Raw genomic sequence first — 16993 nt, 5'->3', positions numbered from 1 at the left:
AGATATTAAAATGATGTTTAAATACAGCTGAATTTAAAAAGAAAAAGGCAATTAACTCCAGATGAAATAAAAGTAGTTAAAGAAAGAAAATATAATTACAATATACTACTTGGCCCAACAAAGAACAATACTTAAATAGTCATAATAAAGAATATACATTAAATGAATTCCACAAAAAAACTTTTGAAAGCTAGCAAAACTCATCCAGCACATTAACCAGGTAATAGATAGGTCTAAAATAGGTCTTAAATAAATTAAGAGCAAACAGTATATACTGCATATCATCTACAAATAGGTGGATAAATGTCCAAAGAAACAAAAGAATTGAAAGTAGCCCCCCTCAGGTGGCAGGAACTAAGGTGGATAAGGGACAAGAAGATGAACAAGAAACTGCTACCATTATTTGTTTCTAGCACTATTTTTTTTTTTAATTATTCTACTGTAACACTTTCATAAAAAACAAAATGGGGCCCTGGCTGGTGTGGCTCAGTGGACTGAGTGCCATCCTGGGAACCAAAAGGTCACCGGTTTGATTCCCAGTCAGGGAACATGCCTGGGTTGTCAGCCAGGTCCCCAGTTGTGGGCACATGAGAGGTAACTGATCGATGTATCTCTCACACATGGATGTTTCTCTCCCTTTCTCAATCCCTTCCCCTCTCCCTAAAAATAAATAAATAAAAATTTTTAAATGGGTAGCTTGTGTAAGAAGCAGCCATCTGTCACTGAAGTACTCCGACACTATATTTTCTCCTATGCTATAGAAGGGATTCTTGCATCCAGGCACATTCAGAACCATATACCGATAAATTGTATCAATGACTTTCATATCTTTTAACCTACCCAATATTCAAAGCAACCACATGCACAATCATAAGCCCATTTCAGAAACGGAAACAATGAAGATATGTGACTTACTGAAGGTGTAAAAATTAGAAAGTAATAGACTAGCACAGGAACTCAAGGATTCTCCAATTCAAAGGTAATTCCATTCATCATGCCACACTTTATAGGAAAGCGGACAAAGTGAACTGGATCTGCATCACCCAGGCTCCCCATTCAGCGTTTTTGCCTCTAAAATCCTGGGACTCAATAGTAAGTTTTAAATAGGGCTCTACCTTCTACTGAAGACTTTCACATATATCTGTGTCTTCCTACTTGAGAAAAACACGTTCTACTCACCTGCAATGCTTTGTTGGCTTCTTTTATATCTTCGATTTTAAGTTTTGATCTAAAAAAATTACAAATAGTTCTGAATTTCAGTACATATATTTAAACATAGAACATCTAGTAATTCATTAGAAAGGTACTGCTTTTACATAATATGTAAAAGATTAAAATTGTTTTTTAAAGAATATTTTCATGTGGTTATGACAATATTAATAATAGCTATCATTTATGGTATGCCAGACATGCTATAACCTTTCGTGCATAATCTCATTTAATCTTCAAAAAGCCTACTTTCACGATGAAGACAGTGAGTTCTGAGGAGGTTTAGTCACTTTTAACAGGTCACAGAGGTGGTAACTGTGGAAGCCAGGATTCAAACCCTGGTCTAGTGTGACCCCAAAGGCAACACGCTACCATCATGCATATTATTTGTTTAACCGATGCAAAAAGTGGAAAAATTAAGGATATAGTAATAATACTTTTTCTTTTAAATTTATTGGGGTGACATTGGTTACTAAGATCATATAGGTTTCAAGTGCACATTTCTATGATGCATGGATCTGCATATTGCATTCTGTGCCCACCACCCAAAGTGAAATCATCTTCGTCACCATGTATTTGGCCCCCTTTACTCCTTACGACCCCCCACCCCATTCCTTCTGATAACCACCATACTGCTGTCTGTGTCTATGAGTTTCAGTTTTAATACTTTTTCTTCTGAAAATAAATGTTAATGGACATGCAGATTATAAATAGTAATATGTAATTACCTGTGATCCTACTTCCCAGAGATGATAATCTCTACATGTTGACGAGTGTGCGTGTATTTTAAATGGAATCATTATTGACAATTTTCTATAACGAGCCCTTTTCACTTAACAATATAACCTGAAAAGCTCAGGACTACTCACTTACTAAGTATCTGCCACATCATTATATTATATAATCACAAGTATACCCTGAAACATGAGAATATAATAAATGTGACACAATCAATTGTGACACTATAGGAAAACATCTATAACTAGTCCCTGAGAATCCTGAAAGCCCTGACATTGAGGGGAAAAAACTATAAAAGTTTATTTATACAAAAAATAGCATTCAAAGAATACTATATTTTGAGAGTCCTAGTAATTTTTTTCTAAACTAAAAATTATTCTTGTTGGCATTTAACCCTTGGTGAGGATAAGGGAGAAGCTGTTTATCATCTTTAATGTATTTTAAAACTATCATTATAACACAGATAAATTAGATTCTCTTCTTTGAATATTCCAACCTAATATTTTGTTTGCTCCATGTTTTGTTCAAATATGAATAGTTCAAGTTTATTTCATTTCTTTAATCCTCAATCAGAAAGTCTATCTACTATTAAAATTTATTTAGAAGAAAAACATTTAAAACCTTTAAAAATTCTATCAAAAATTCTCTCTTAAGGATCCTTAAATAAGAAATGAAGAGTCAAATATGGCATTATTAAAAATATTTTCTAATTAAAATTAATCCTTTATATTTAAAATTGCAAGTTCAAAATGTAAGCATGGAAGAGTAATTTTCAGATCCAACCTGCTCATCTTATAGACAAAACAACTGATATTCTGGCTGCTATGAGGAAAAGGCACTGTGCTAGGTGCTTTCACATACTTAGTTTCAGTTAATCAGAAAAAGAACTGCAGGAATTTTATAACTCTAGTTTTCAAATAGAGAAATGGGATTAAGAAGGCAATGAATGACCCTAAGTCACACAGTTGGTGAATGGTAGAGGGATACTAATTCCTGTGAATCACATTAATGAACACTAATTTTTAAATTTAGTCATAAGTTAAAAAGGCAAATCTGGAATGATAAATCTAAAAACTATTCTTGCCCTGGTTGGTGTGGCTCAGTTGACTAAGCCCGGCCTGTGAACCAAAAGGTCGCTTGTTTGATTCCCAGTCAGGGCACATGCCTGGGTTGCTGGCCAGGTCCCCAGGTGTGGGTGTGAGAGAGGCAGCCTGTTGACATTTCTCTCTCGCATCAATGTTTCTCTACCTCTCTTTCTCCCTCCTTTCCCCCTTTCTAAAAATAAATAAATAAAAGCTTTCTTTTAAAAAAAGAATCAACCAATGGGTGTATAAATAAAATAAGTGGAACAAAAAACTGATGTTTCTCTCTCTCCTCTTTCTCTCCGCCCCTTCCTCTCTCTCTCAAATCAATAAATTTTTAAAAATGTTTAAAAAAGAATTCAAACATTAGCAAGGAAAAAACATACATCATAAATGAAGTGCAAAAACAAATGACACACTAGGGTAAAAAAGATTTACACTGCATAACAATTAATTTACAAAGGCCCCGTTAGAAAAAGATGAGCAATTCAACCCAAAAAATATACAAAGTACAGGAGCAGGCAGTTTTCAGGAAATAAACTGCAAGTGCAAATAGAACACAAATATAGATGTCAACCCTGCTCATAGTTAAAGAAATATAAATCGATATTTTTAATCATCAGAATGGCAAAAAGAGACATTCTTCCCTACATCTGGAGGGGGTCTAACATTGGAGGTGGAGGGTAAACTGGCACAATCAAAAAAGTTTTAAAGCACATTCTGTTTGGCCCAGCAATCACCTCTGGGCACTTACTTTTCAAATATACTCATTAAAGTATATCTAGATATATCAACATACACTTAACAAGAATATTCACAGCAGTACTAGTTATTTAAAAAATTATAGTTTTTTCTTTTTAAATTAGGAACACTTTAATGATAGCACGTTCATCCTAAGGAGTATCTTTATGTACTGATATGGAAAAACCTCGAACACATATTCTTAAGTAAAAAAACCCACAACCTTCAGAAAAACATTTCATACAATGGAGTTACATAGGTATTAGGTATGTAGTCAGTTTACAAGGGAAAAATTTAGTAGTCAAAATAACCCTTGAGAATTCCTTAAGTAGTCCATAAAGTTCAGTATAGATTGTTAGGTATATCTGACCTTGAGCAGTAATTTTCATGCAAACTAAACTTTGAGAAACAATGAACCAGGCTAAAGTTAAAAATCAAAAGTCTGAATTCAGCTATCTGGACAGCCGAAAGATCATGCTTTTAATACAACTATAAAATCTCTAGTATTGAATGAGAGATAAGCAAAAAGTAATACATACTCCTTCTTTTACTATTCTAATCTATTTTAATATTAAACCTCTATGATCTTAATAAATGTAAATCTATTTTTTTGTTGTGGGGATTATTCACTACTGGGCCCCTAGCATTTAGAATAGTGCCTGGCCCAAAGCAAAAGCTCAACAAGTAAAATGAATAAATGGGAAACAAGGTAATGAGCACTTAGCACAGGGTCTGGCTCAAAGTGGTCCATATAGGGATGCCAAATTAAAATTGAAACCTTGCTTAGAGGAATTGCAATGCAAATGTTCTTTGAATTTATAGAAGTAAAAACTGTTATCTTTTTGATAGCTGATATTTCCTTTTGTGGTTTTAGTAAACTACTCTTTCCTCTGGCCTAGGAAATTGGTCTCAAGACTTCTTCACGGAATCCCATCCTTGGCAAAACAGACTATGGAACAAGGAGGAATATGTGAGGCAGAACACCATTTCTTTCTTGTCTTCATAGGAACCCAACACTTCACTGCAACAGAACCAACCAAAGACACTATGAACTTACACCCTTCACTTCTCACAATGTTGGGTCCTTCTCAGAACACTCTGAAAAAGCTAGCTTCTGTTGCTCTGAGAAAAATATATTAACTCCTGAATATTCTGATTGGAAGGAATTAACAGTCTTAGCTTTCATGTCATAAGAAAATACTTAGAACTAAGATCTAATACAGTGAAAACTTTTAATAAAATCACTCCAACCTACAGTCTTATTTGTTAATCTTTAAAGTTTTTGTTTTTTATTGTATTTTTTCATTACCTCATATCCCCCTATGCTCCCTCCCTTCTGCAACCAACACACTGCTGTCCAGGTCCATGAGCCCTTTTTCCTGTTTGCATGATCCCCTCACCCTCTACCCCACACCACCCGCCCTGCCGATAGCTGCCATCCTGCTCTCTATCTATTAAGTCTGGTCTTGTTTTTAATAGTTCATATCTTTCTTTTCTATATTTAAACTTTTCTGCCTATTTGGCTTGGCACCCTCATACCTTCATAAAAGTCAATGACTATTTAGCTGAAGGAAAAAAAAGAAATTACTCGCTAAGTTTGTTGCCAAGTTCTTGAAGAGCTTGCTCCTGTTCGTGATACGTTTTTTTCAGCTGCTGATTTTCATCCTGGAGGTTAAGGAACTCCTTCAAAACAATAAAAGACAGAAAATATAATTCATAAGCAAGAAATGAGAAACTTCACATTACATACATACCATTAATTAGGAATACAAATCCTTTAGCTTTTTATAAAAAACAGAAATGTAAGTCCAAAGCTCTTTCATAACTGCTCTATCAATTATCAACTACTTCCCACTCATGTACTATCTTTGCTGTTATTTTTAAAGATCATTAGTATGTTATTTCCTTGGTGTAAATGTAAATTATGATTTGATTCTCTTTTATCAAAATGTAATTTTAGAAGTTTTACCACCATTTACTTTTTTAAGATTAATGATTTGTTGAGTCTCATTTCTAAGATGAGATAAGGTATCTTTCTCCTTTTGAAGATCTTCCTGCAAAGTCTGCCTCCATTCCTTCTCGATCTTCAAATCAGTTTCCAGTTGCACCCTTGAATGACAAACAATAAACAGAAGCTCAGTACTACTGTTTACATGAGAGTTGCATATAGTCTTTAAAAAGAGCATCTTTTTGGTTGCTAATTTTTGCCTTTATAATTCATTTCTTCAGATATTTTCTTGCGTGGGTATTTTTTGGTAAATTCAGCAGCACAGGCTTTTCTGATCCCAAAGTACCAGTTTATTTGCCAACCACAAAACTCCTTGCTAAACAATGATTTGTCATTTATTAATGCTGCATATATAAATGCTGTATAAGCATAGAAAATGCCTGGAAGGCCACACTCTACTATTACAATTGGTTGCAGCTGTAATAATACCAGTTGCATATAGTGTGAGAGAAATGTGGGGGTTTAATTATTTACATTTTTGTGCTATGTGGAAAATTTTAAAACAAACTAATGAAAAGTACTGTTCTGATATAAAAATTACAGCACCCACTGAATCAATTTAACATCAGTAACAGAAAAATCAGCTCTGGTGCAAAGAGCTACTTTTCAGATTACTGTTGGAAGCTGAGCTATTATTACAAGATAGATAAAGTCTAAGGAGACACTGAGGGGAATCCAAACTGCCTGGAAATACCAGTTCACATTTGCGAGCACTACACTTCAACATTCTAACAACAGATGCTAGCTGACAAAACAAAAGTAGTGAAATTCCTACATTTTAGGATGACAAAAAAAAAATCATTTCTATAATTATTGCTCATAAGTAGGTATAACAGGAAAGGTATACAATAATAATGCTGCAGTTTCTAATACTTTACATTTTAACTGCAAGATATAATACTGAGAATATTACATTATATTAACACTTTGTGTTAATATTTTTATTACTTTTGTTTCCTCATTAAAGTTAGCATTTCCATTTACAGCCACATTCTTTCTTAATGAAATAGATTTCAGGTTTTGTAATTTGAGTTGATGAGAATACCTCAAAATAGAATTTACAAATTGTTTATAAATACTATTTTACTACAATTTTAAAAGGAATACAAAGGGACAGGTATAATGTTACTAACACTGAAGTAACCACATTACAAAATGCCTTGGTTATCATCCAGAATGAGAAAGAAAACTACACACCCCCACCCAGCACTCCCAGGCATCTTCCCTCTCAGGTGTGTGGCTCCTAAACTGTAAGGGTCCCCACGAGACTTGCAACCAGGGGAGCAGTGGGCAGCAGCAGCTCATCCTAGGCTGACCCCCTGACCCTGTCTCCAAGGCCCCTTTTTCCCTGACTTTTTAGTGAGCCCCGCCTCAGCTCACTTCTGTCACTGTGACTTTTGCTTCTCAGTGCATCCACCCAGCTCTGCGTGGCTCACTTTCCTGTAACCTTTCTAGGGAGCCAAAACAGCCCTGCCTAGGCTCCTTCCTGTTGTTTCTTCTCTCCTAAGCTCTTCCTGTTTCACTGACCCCAGCTTTAATAAACATACACTCAAAAAATTTTTTTAAAAACTTAGTGCAAAAGCAAATAAAAAGGTGTGTTTTTGTTACTCTAAATACATTCTCAGAACATATATTGACCACCAAAATCAGAAAATCATTAAAAAAGGAGAGATATAACCATATAAAAGTTATAAATTTGTAATTTAAAAAACCACTATGGCCTTGGTCTGTGTGGCTTAGTTGGTTGGGCGTCAACCTGCAAACCAAAATATCGCAGGTTTAATTCCCAGCTGGGGCACATGCCTAGGTTGCGGGTTCAGTCTGGTTGGGGAGTGTACAAAAGGCAACAATTGATGTTTCTCTCTCACATTAATGTTTCTCTCCCTCTTTTTCCCTCCCTTCCCCTCTTTAAAATCAATTAAGAATGTCCTCCAGTGAGGATTTAAAAAATAATAATAAAATCCACTATGTACAATGTTTAAAAATTAACAATGAACTTCAGAAAACATTTTCACTATATGTGAAAAACCCAGAGTAAATACATAAAGAGCTCTTAGGGGGGAAAAAAGGTGAACACCATAAAGAGAAAAATAGATATAAACTGGCAATTCACAAAATGAAGAAACACAATCTGTGATTTGTAGTCAAAGATATGCTAACTCAAACAATAAAGCACAATATTCCAGGCAAAAGATTCATTTAGGTTAACTGTGATATGCTAGTGTAGACCTGTATTTATTGATATGATACAATGTCCATGATATAGTAAATACAATAAACAAGAGATTAAAGAGCATGTAGCATGATACTCTTTTTAAAAAACAGTACCTATATAACATCAATAAAATGTAAGATAAAAATAAGCATATTTATCACAATGTTGGAAAAAAAAAGTCCCAACAGCCCATTTCTATAGTAATGGTTCCAATTTTTTCTGAATAATCGGGGATCTTTCCTGATCTCCAAATTGTTACTGCATTCATGCTCTCCAAAATCACACCAACTGAGGGACAAAATTACTTCCATGGTTTCGAGCAGACAAACATCTTCAATCTGCAGCTTATACCTATGTTTTATTGAGGAGGTTAGTCCTACGGGAAAAGAGCTGTAGCGTGATTTAGGTCATCCTTTGGGCAGGGATCAAACAGTTGCGTCACTGCAGAAGAATGATCAGATTTGTCTTACCTACAGGTCTGTTAAGCTCCAGAAAAGAAATTCAGTAACACAGAGTGCCAGGGTTTCAAGATGATATTCTGCTGACTGACAAAATGTCCCCAGTCTGGCTTTTCTTGTTTTTCATTTGGCAAGGCATAGGGACTTCAACAACAAAACCCTGGCATCACTAATAAACTTGTTGACTTAAATGTCCCTTGTGATTTTTGTTGCCAAGAGAACCCTGAAAGTGCTGGCAGTCCTTTCATGAAAATCTTAAAATTAAGAGAAAATGCTTGCTGAGTATTTTTGTTTTGCGGGGTGGGTTTTAGTTTCACAATATACAAATGATACATGTTTTCAACCAATGTTATATTCCCTGCCTTATTAAAGGAACTTAGAATTCTGGTTCTGGACAAGACGTAGTAAACATATGTCCTCCACTAAGTACAGTTATAAACCCTAGACATTATATATAAACAAACATAAGATTCTGAAATGGGAAAAGAATGTGGCAGACCAGCAAAAAACCCCCAGGACTCAAGGGATAACATGGTGACAAGTTACCTGAGGTTTCTTTTTGCTTCCTATATAACTCAGGCTTCGTATTAAAGCTACCTGCAGCCCACAAACACCAGTGGGCACAAACAAAAAAAAGCCCCAAGAAAGGCCTGCTCTCCCATGCCAGAGAGCTGGGAAGAGGGAGCCTAGCTTGATTTAAAAAAAACAAACAAAACACCTTTTTGACAATAAATGCCCTATTCCAGCAAAACACCAGAAGAAAAAAACACAGGACCCTTGACCACTGTCAGCAAAGGACAAGCAGGGAACCTAAATTTCCATCCTCACCAGGCAATATGAGGTGTCCCTTTCAACTCCCACTGTGGTGGTATTAGAGAAGGCCAAAAGGAGAAGCAGAACTTTCACCAACACCCAGCAGTGATGAGGTGTCTCTCCTGCTCTACCCCTGTGGTACTGGTGGAGACCACATGAGGAGCCTGCACTTTCATTCCCATGAATCAGTAACAAAGTATTGCTTACCCTTCCCACAGTGTCAGCGAAAGCCCCGTGGGGAGCTTAAATTTCTACCCCTGTGCTGTGGCAACAGGTAACTCTCCCTATCCCCTCCAGGATGGTATCAGCAGAGACCAATGGAGTCTTCCCCTGGCCCCCTCTCTCCACAGTGTCAGCGGAGACTGAGTGGAAAGTATAAATTTCAACTCCTGCCTGTAGTTAGGTACCCCTCTCCCTCTCATCCAGAATGGTCCTGAGCTTCTACCCCCACTTAGTATAAAGGGTCAACGTCCACATTGCCCAGCAGGTGTGGTTTCAGTGGAGGACTGATAAAACAAGATTTAAATAAGATGCAGTCTCATAATTTCCTAAATGTTCAGAACGTAATAGAAAAACACTTGACATACTGTTAAGAGGGGAGGGAATTTCCCTACCCCACCCCACCCCCAAAATGGGGAAGTGGCGGAAGAGCACCAAAGTCCACACGTGTATCCATCACTCTGGGACAACCAGGACAAAGCACACATGACTCAACAGAAAAGCAGCGCTAAGGGCTGACATGGCAGCTAAAGAGGGAACTCAATGGAAGGGATACATATACTCCCACCTATTCCCACAGCACTGAGGGTTATGGGGGTGGCTTTTAAATATGGAGCACCAGAAACATGTGCTTCTGCTCTCCCCTCCTCTAGCTGGCTGCAGGTGCCCCGGGGCTCAGGCTCCTGAACAGGCAGGCCTTGGGGAAACTGTGTTGTCTCTGAGCATACCCAGCACCCCTCCCCCAGCACTCCAGGACCTCCCTGCTCAGGGGTGCTGCAGCAGCTGGGCTGGTAAGAGGGGAGGAGGCTGGAGGGGGTGCGGGGACGGGGGGGTGGTTGCGGGGGAATGAGGGTAGGCAGCAAGCCCTGCACCCCTCCTCCTTACAAGAAACCCTGGGAAGCCATCCGTGGTGGCCACCCACACCCGCCGCTCATGCGCTCCTAGGCTGGGGCTATCAGCTGCAGTCTCCCATCTGCCCACTCCTCTAACAGGGACCTCCATCAGCAGCAGCCACCTGCTCACCTCCAGAGTGGGCCTGTCAGCGGAAGGCCTTGTGCCCCTCCCCTGCGGGTCAGTGGCCTACTGCCTGGAAGCTGTGCCACGGCAGCCACCTGCCTGCCTGCCATCCTTGTGTTCCTCCAGTGGTGGCCCCAACAATGGCAGTTACTGCCACAGCTGCTGCTCTGCCCACTCCAGCCCAGGCAGGGCCTGGAACCCACTGCAAGTGGCATGGGGCTTAGCAGACCCCCACAGGACAGTGCCTGGGGTAGGATGCCTGGATGCACGGACTCCAAAGGATGCAAAGGATGCTACTTTGGGGGAGGAGAGGTTCCTGGCGCAACATTGACCTGAGTTGGCAGAGGGTGGCAGGGTGGTTTTCTCTGAGGCATTTTAAAAGAAACAGGCTTTGAGGCAGAAACCTGGCTTTATGTCAAGCTGTGTATACTTTAAATAAAGGATTCCCTTTTTCTTTCCCTAGGACTCTGTCTCCAGAGTTTCTGCCTATGGGTGGCGAGTGGTAGGACTGCACTGTCTGTTCTGGAACAGCATGAGGCTGTCTGGTAACAATGCCAAGATCCAGAAGAAAAATCTCAACTTTGATGAGAAAAAACGGACATGCCAACATGTTAGATAGTTCCTGTTTGATGAGAATTTTAAAACAGCTATTATAAAAATATTCCCATGATCAATTAAGAACATTCTTGAAACAAATGAAAAAGTACTAAGTTCTAGCAAAAAAAAAAAAAAAAGAGAGAGAGAGAGAGAAAAAGAAAGAAAAAGGTGAAGGAAGGAAGAAATACAGAGTCAAATATAAGTCTTAGAACTGGAACATACAATAATTTCACTGGGTAGGATCACTGGGAGAATGAAGATGATGAGAAAAGAATGAATAAACTTCAAAATAGAAAAACAGAAATTACCCAATCTGAACAGAGAAAAACAGACTGAAAAAAAATTTTTTTAAAAAGGTGTCAGGGAGCTGTAAAGCTATTTTTGAAAAGACCTAACATTCATGTTATCAGAGTCTCAGAGGAGAGGAGAAAGCAAGTGGAACTTACAAAATGTATGAATAATAGCCCAAAATTTTCCAAATTTAACAAAGATAAACCTAAAGATTCAAGAAACTACTCAAAGCCCAAAAAGGATAAATTCTAAGAACGAATCTTGAGAGTAGAAGACTAATTCTCACCAAAAACTATGAAGACCAAAAGAAAGTGGCATAAAACTTTTATGCTGAACAAAAAGAACTGTCAACTCAGAATTCTAAGGCTATCCCGAAAATATCCTTCAGAAATGAAGGTGAAATCAAGATGTTTCCAGAGGAAAAAAAATAAGTAAATAAAAACATGAGAATTTGTTGTCAACAGAGCTACCCTCAAAGAATGGCTGAAGAAAGTTTTTTGGATACAAATAAGGAAACTAGGAACATCAGAAATGAAGAAAGAATTATAAAGAGAAAAGTTTCTAGGTTATGTTTAAAAGTTGAAGAACTGTAACACTGTCTGATATACTTATGTAGAGGAAATACTTAAGCAAATTATATTATAAAGGAGAGAGGGTATAAAATGGGGGTAAGGCATCCACATTTTACTAAAGGTAATAAAATGTTGATACCAGTAGACTGTGAAAAGTTACAAATATATAACATAACGTGTACAGAAAACATTAAAAAATTACACAAAGAAACACACTCAATAACACTACAGGTAAACCAAAAAGGAATTCTAAATAATGTTAAGTAACCCATTGGAAGGCAGAAAAATGAAACAAAAATAAAACATAAAATAGCGGACTTAAACTCTAATATATCAACAATTACACTAAATATATTGAGCTAACTACATCTTTAAAAGAGAGACTAGCAGGATGGATAAAAACCAAACTATGAGAAACTTACTTCGACTATAATTATAAAGATTAGGCTGAAAGTAAAAAAATAGAAAAATGCAAACATTAATCTTTTGTTTACTACAGGAAAACATTAATCAAAAGAAAGCAAAAGTGGCTACACTAATTCTGATAAAGTTGACTTCAGAGCAAAGAAAGTTACCAAAGAGACACATTATACAATGATAAAAAGGTCAATTCACTAGGAAGATCCAACAATCCTAATTGCGCAGATACTAAACAACAGAACTTCAGAATATAAGAAAGAAAAAAATGATAGAACTGAAAGTAGAAATACCTAAGTCCACAATTACAGTTTGGAAATTACAAGTCCTCTCTCAAATAATTGATGGAACTACTAGACAGAAAATCAGTAAGGAAAGAGAACTTAGCAACACCTCAACCAACAGATCTAAAGACAGCTTAGCAAATTATACATCATATATGGCATGTGGTCTTGTTTAATGATCTGTTAAACATATAACTATTTTCTATTTTCTTTTAATAACAAAAGTGACACATTAATTACTAAGGAAAAACACTGATGTTTATAAAGTAAAAATTAAAGTACCCCTGTCAGCCTGCCATCACGCTCCTGAGATAATCATTCCCCAGAATCTCTATTCTTTAAACTCTTTTCTATGGCCAGTTTTAATTTTTTTTAAAGATTTTATTTCTGTATTTTAGAAGGGAAGGAAAGGAGAAAGAGAAGGAGAGAAACATCCATGTGCAAGAGATACATAGATTGGTTACCTCTCACACGTCCCCAACCAGGAACCTGGCCTGCAACTCAGGCATGTGCCCCAACCAGGAATCAAACTGGTAACGGGCTGGTTCACAGGCAGACACTCAATCCACTGAGCCTCATCAGCCAGGGCAGGGCCATTTCAATTTTATAAAAAATAGGATCATACTTAGCATAGCATACTGTCTGTAACTTGGTTTTTTTCCCAACTCAATGACACATGCTGTCATCCTTCCTAGTTGGCTACATACAGATCTATCATGTGAAGTACTCATAAAAATGCTCTCAGAAAACATCATGTCCTTTGATAATACATGTTCCTTAAAGTTACATAATGGCTATCAGATTAATGTTAAACAGCAGAAGAAAGCATAAAACTTTCCTTGAGCAAAAAGTCAGCAAGACAGTTGAAAATGTTCTATAAACAATAAAGGTAATAAAAACATATGTTTTAATCGTAAATAAATGATTTGAGGGGGGGACCGAAAAAAACTGAATTTATTTATAAAAATTGTGTATTCTTTCATGTTTAAACTTCAGTCAGTTTCCAAGTACTCTCCATTTGATGCAATACAGCTATCACGACCTTTTCCCACTGCCCAAAACAGTTTTTGAACTCATCGATTTTGATGCCAGTTAGTGCTTCTGCCATTATTTGTTTCACCTCTTTCACATCAGCAAAACATTTCCCTTTGAGGACTTTTCCCATCCAGGGAAACAAAACATGTTACTCAGGGAGAAATCAGGGGAATACCGAGGATGGGGCGTGGGGGTCATGCTGTTTTTTGGTCAAAAACTGCTGAACACTCAGCGTGGTGTGGGCAGGTGTGCTCCTAAATCACCCATCATGAAATGAGCAAACACACTGAAAGAATCTTCAAAAAAATTCACTGAAGCCAAACACAGCCTCTCACAACACCAGCTGGAGCACTGGCACAGATGAGTTCCTAGAACACTCACCGAGCAGGGGAGGTCTGTACTACAATGGGCCCACCCTCCAGAAGATAATTCCAGTTTTTAATTGGTGCCCCCCCTCATGTTTTCTAAGTTTTTATTTTTAAGGAGAACTCCACCATCTAGCTAACATCCTTAAATAAATTAAAATGTAGGTATTCTAACATATGCACAAAAGAAAGGGCGGTGGATGGACATTATGTTAGTACAAGTATTTTTTTTCCAAGAGTGAAATACTCACAGCTGTTTCTCCCTTTGAGAGATTTGTTTCTGCAGACTGTCGGATTTACTCTGCCATTCCTGTAGATATTTCTTGTCCTCATCTTCAGCTTCCATTTGCGCCTTCTCTGCTTGCTGCAATCTGGTGTAATTCAAATCAACTTTGGGTAAAACTGAGGCTAGAACTAGGGTGTAAAAGGGTGAAGAAGACAAATAAAAGAAAAATGGGGAAATAGAAACATTTCTAAATGAAAACAAAGTTTGGGGGAAAACTCACAAACTCAAACGTGAAAGAGCCACACAATGTCTAGAAATTGTTTTGTGATTTTTTTTTCAATATAACATTTAATATGCCCAGAATACTATCTTCAAATTTGTTTTATTTCTTGTTCATAATTAATAATGCAAAGCAATACAGCCTTTACCACTTTTATAGAGCATAATGAATCAAATTTCAAAGTATAATAGGTATGTTACTGCTGTTTTACAAAACCATGAAAAGCATAGTATTTATGTCTATACTAGGTGAAGAAGCCGCATTGTTATGTTAGGATGTGTATGCCAGGAATCAAGTGTGCTAACAAGGCCAAGAGCAAAGACCTGCAACTACTTTAAGTAACAGTCTAGTCCTTCCTATAGGATCATTATGCATTTACTAAATTATGCCAAAGCTGTATGTATGTGTGTGCATTTTAAAATTTAAAAGAATTTAGTATTAGTTGGCAACATTCTCTAGATTATTTTTGTTCTTTGAATTCTGTCACTGAATTTTTAAAATGTGCTAAATATGTAATTTTCACTTTTTCTATTCATATTTGTAAGTCATTGCTTCTCCCTGTGCTTACCTCCACTCCCTGCCTCCTACAGCCATCTAGGATTTATTAAATTTAACTTCAATATTTTTATAAGAAAACACCTCCCAAGTATTCAAGTGAAATTAATTCCTTGTAGGGAATCCTAAGATAAACTTATACTATGCTAACAAAAAAAAAAGGCCTCTCCTTTTCTTCCTTAAAACCATACCAGCAGGGCAACCCTCATATATTTCAGAAGTATGAATGCCACTTCCAAGGAAAAGAGAATAACATTCAAGTTGTCTCTCAATCTAAATTTAAATTTGAAATATTAAGGTGAGGGGAGCTTTTGTCTAATGTTATAGAAACTAAAAAAACAAAGAGTGAGGTAGGCCTTGAAGTTGTGCTATCATAGAAGATGGCTAAGGGGAACTGAACTTGAGGTGCTAAAGCACAAGATGATGGCCGATCTGGGTTATAAAGTATTTTAAACATTGGACCAATGGAGTAAAAGAAAAATCTGTGCCAACACATTGTGAAGCCAAAGGTTAACTTATTTTTAAACAATTTACATATTTTCCATCAAAAAGTAGCTAAAAAGATAAAACTGCATTTGAAAATCCTGACCTCTGAAGGTCAATACTCAAAATCAGCCCTGGTGCACAAGGTTTGAGAGATGTGTGTTAGGAAATCCAAGTGCACCCACTCTGCTTTACGGCAGTGTACGACCATAGCAGCTGATCAAGAAATGTACAGGGTCCCTACTACCCTTTTAGAAGACTTAATAGCATAAATTCTTTTCTATGTAATATATTATAAAATTGTTGAATGTCTTTCAGTCTACTTAAATACAAGTGGTTTTTAGAAAGATATATCTTTGACCAGCTTGTACTGGTCCTGAGTGTCACTGCTGGCACATTTCACCAATGACATTGCAATTGTCCTAGTTTGAGTTAACAAATCATTGTCACTTCATAATGGAATGGACAGAAATCAAAGACAGAAAAAGGTAATAAAGATGTCCAAAATGTAAAAATGGGGATAAAGAAAACAAAAAAGAAAAAAGAAGAAAGAGGATGTCAATAAAAGAATATTCATGTCAATAAAGCATTAATAGTTATGTTTTTCATAAGTAGATTCAAAGAAAGCAATGGTAAGACATATGTTGACACCAACATGACAGATCAATGGAAATACATTACATTTTCCAACAATAAAAGTGAAAAATGCCAATATAAAACAATTTAATTTAAATAAAATCATTTCTTGGGTTGGGTTAAGGGTCCTATCTCAAAGAAACAGAACTAAACTGTCAACTCAGAAAGCCTGATTTCAGATAAAGAGATGGTGAATGACAAAGGATATGACAATCAATATGCATGGAAATCAATCAGGGGTAATTCCACCACGGATTTTGTTCGTTTTACACTTTTTCAGCGTTTCTGTTTGTGTATTTGTTTTATGTAATGTAACAGATTGAACCACATGAAATTGCTGATATTAGGCCTTTTTAAAAAAAGTCTATAAAATGGCAAGTTCAAAGGAATCAGCCTAATACAAAGCAACTTGATTCCATGCAACAACCAAAACAACAAAGGCAAAATTCTGCTGGGCTTAAAAAAAAATCATGTCCTAATCTAAATTTCCCTAATGGTTTTTGCGGCAGGTGTTAGAGCTGAATAAAGAAAAGGGGGAGAAAGAAAGGAAAAAGAGAAACTGAGACTAGAAATGCTGTACCTTTGTTCCAGCTGCCTCATGGCTACAGTAATTTTATTGGTTTTCTCTTCTAGTCGAGCAATTATTTCATTCTTTTCTTTCAAACTATCTTCGGAACCCTATTTAGAAAAACATAAAAGCTACAGTGGTTTTGATTTTTATACTTGAATATTTATAACTTTTGTATACCATT

At 36.7% G+C, this 16993-nt stretch overlaps 1 protein-coding gene across 2 annotated transcripts in view; it reads right to left on the bottom strand.

Annotated features, from left to right (window-relative positions):
* The window catches only part of RUFY2 (RUN and FYVE domain containing 2), a 39650-nt gene that overhangs the window by 3266 nt on the left and 19391 nt on the right, over positions 1-16993 (bottom strand). The window contains exons 12-16 of one of the 2 annotated variants that reach the window (XM_054572698.1): positions 16822-16919; positions 14313-14432; positions 5750-5879; positions 5359-5453; positions 1180-1228 (exon numbers count right to left, since the gene is read on the bottom strand). In XM_054572698.1, coding sequence (XP_054428673.1) covers positions 1180-1228; positions 5359-5453; positions 5750-5879; positions 14313-14432; positions 16822-16919 — 492 coding nt within the window. Of the gene's footprint in view, positions 1-1179; positions 1229-5358; positions 5454-5749; positions 5880-14312; positions 14433-15285; positions 16055-16821; positions 16920-16993 lie in introns of those variants that run through there. The other variant, XM_054572699.1, reaches the window with a different exon arrangement.

This window comes from Pteronotus mesoamericanus, unplaced genomic scaffold (genome assembly GCF_021234165.1).
Source record: "Pteronotus mesoamericanus isolate MK-2021 breed Mesoamerican mustached bat unplaced genomic scaffold, CSHL_Meso_final contig_24, whole genome shotgun sequence".
Taxonomy (NCBI): Eukaryota; Metazoa; Chordata; class Mammalia; order Chiroptera; family Mormoopidae; genus Pteronotus; species Pteronotus mesoamericanus.
This window is presented reverse-complemented; position numbering and strand designations above follow the sequence as displayed.